The sequence below is a fragment of the Trichechus manatus genome, unplaced genomic scaffold (genome assembly GCF_000243295.1).
Source record: "Trichechus manatus latirostris isolate Lorelei unplaced genomic scaffold, TriManLat1.0 scaffold00125, whole genome shotgun sequence".
In the NCBI taxonomy this organism is placed as follows: Eukaryota; Metazoa; Chordata; class Mammalia; order Sirenia; family Trichechidae; genus Trichechus; species Trichechus manatus.
In genome coordinates this window covers 377,809-379,179 of record NW_004444061.1, presented here as the reverse complement: position 1 = coordinate 379,179, position 1,371 = coordinate 377,809, and the positions used below count along the sequence as shown (strand labels likewise).

Here is a 1,371-nt window from a genome sequence, read left to right as displayed (position 1 = left end):
ATAAATCCCATATCTTTTTTACATGAACTGCTATTAAGTCATAGATCCCCCATCTAATATTTTGATAGTTTTTTAATTAAGTTATATTTATCATTACTAAATTTATTCCAATGGTGTCAATAACTGTATTAAGATTCAGAATATCTCCATAGGTTGGAATGAATAGTTTCAGTTATCTCTTTATCCTAATTTTGTCATCAACATATCTGATTATTATACCATCCTCATTTCAGTCACTGATTAAACTTTGGACATGACAGAACCAATTAGAGTCTCCCAAGATAAAATCATCTATTTATTAATTTACCATCATCATCAACTATATAAAACAAACTGTCATAATCCAGCTACTGACATTTGTTCTCACAGCCTAAAGAGATATCAAACTACAATACAGCATTTATAACATGGTATTATAACACGCCTTTTAACCTAGTAGATGGTAACAACTTGTGAGACAAACTTGCATTTTATTCTTCTGGGTCTTCACAGTGATCTAACAACTCATTCAGTATTTTTTTTTTTTTTTTTTGAAGATTAATGTGTAAATAAGCAAAAGCCCAAAAGGTAGATAAGAAAATAAATAGCACAAATATGCCCTTCAGATAAGAATTCATTCTAATTTCTTTTGGAATAAACTTAAATTACATAGATTTATAACCAAACTTTTTGTGGAGTTGAAGCTGACTTAATTTTATTCTTAATAATTTTCTAATATAAACACATACACCTGTAAAGTCATAAACATATGGAATTTCCTAAAGATAATACAAAAAAGAAAGATTTATACTCTTCGAGGAGAATTTTGTTCATGTATTGTTCTTTGGGTGCATAATATTTGATAATCCCTGCAATTTGCTGCTTGAAAATATTTTGCCAAATAGCTGTACTCTGATATTTTGAATAGCACACATTTTCTACTACCTTAACATCTATTTTTTTTGTTTTAGTAAAATATAAATTATTCATTCTTGTTTCACTTTAATTATTCTTTGAAATGAACCTACCGATGGAAACTATCCACCATTTTTAAATGGACACGGAGATCTTTTTTTGTTAGATGATCTAACATTCTTGCATCTACCAAGCATTCCATAAAGTAACTTCTGTATTGAGGTAACCCCAGACTGGGAAGCCATTCATTTCCAATCCACTCATGGTTCATATCTCCATAAGCCAGGGTCTGTAGAAAAACCGGACACTAGAATTGTTTTATAGCAGTCAGGTTTCTTCACCAATAAAATGAGATGGTAATTGGAAGATATTACGTATTATTATATTTAATTAGTATGCTGTGTGGAAACAAAGCAGATAATACTTAACCTGTAAGTACTTGATTTACAGGCAGTCCCCAGATTAGGAATGAGTTCT

General features: G+C 30.0%; 1 protein-coding gene across 1 annotated transcript in view; it reads right to left on the bottom strand.

Annotated features, from left to right (window-relative positions):
* Window positions 1-1,371, bottom strand: part of PPFIA2 (PTPRF interacting protein alpha 2) — an 88,735-nt gene that overhangs the window by 14,585 nt on the left and 72,779 nt on the right. The window contains exon 6 of the mRNA XM_004384607.1: window positions 1,008-1,201. Within this exon, the coding sequence (XP_004384664.1) occupies window positions 1,008-1,201 (194 nt within the window). The remainder of the gene's footprint in view (window positions 1-1,007; window positions 1,202-1,371) is intronic.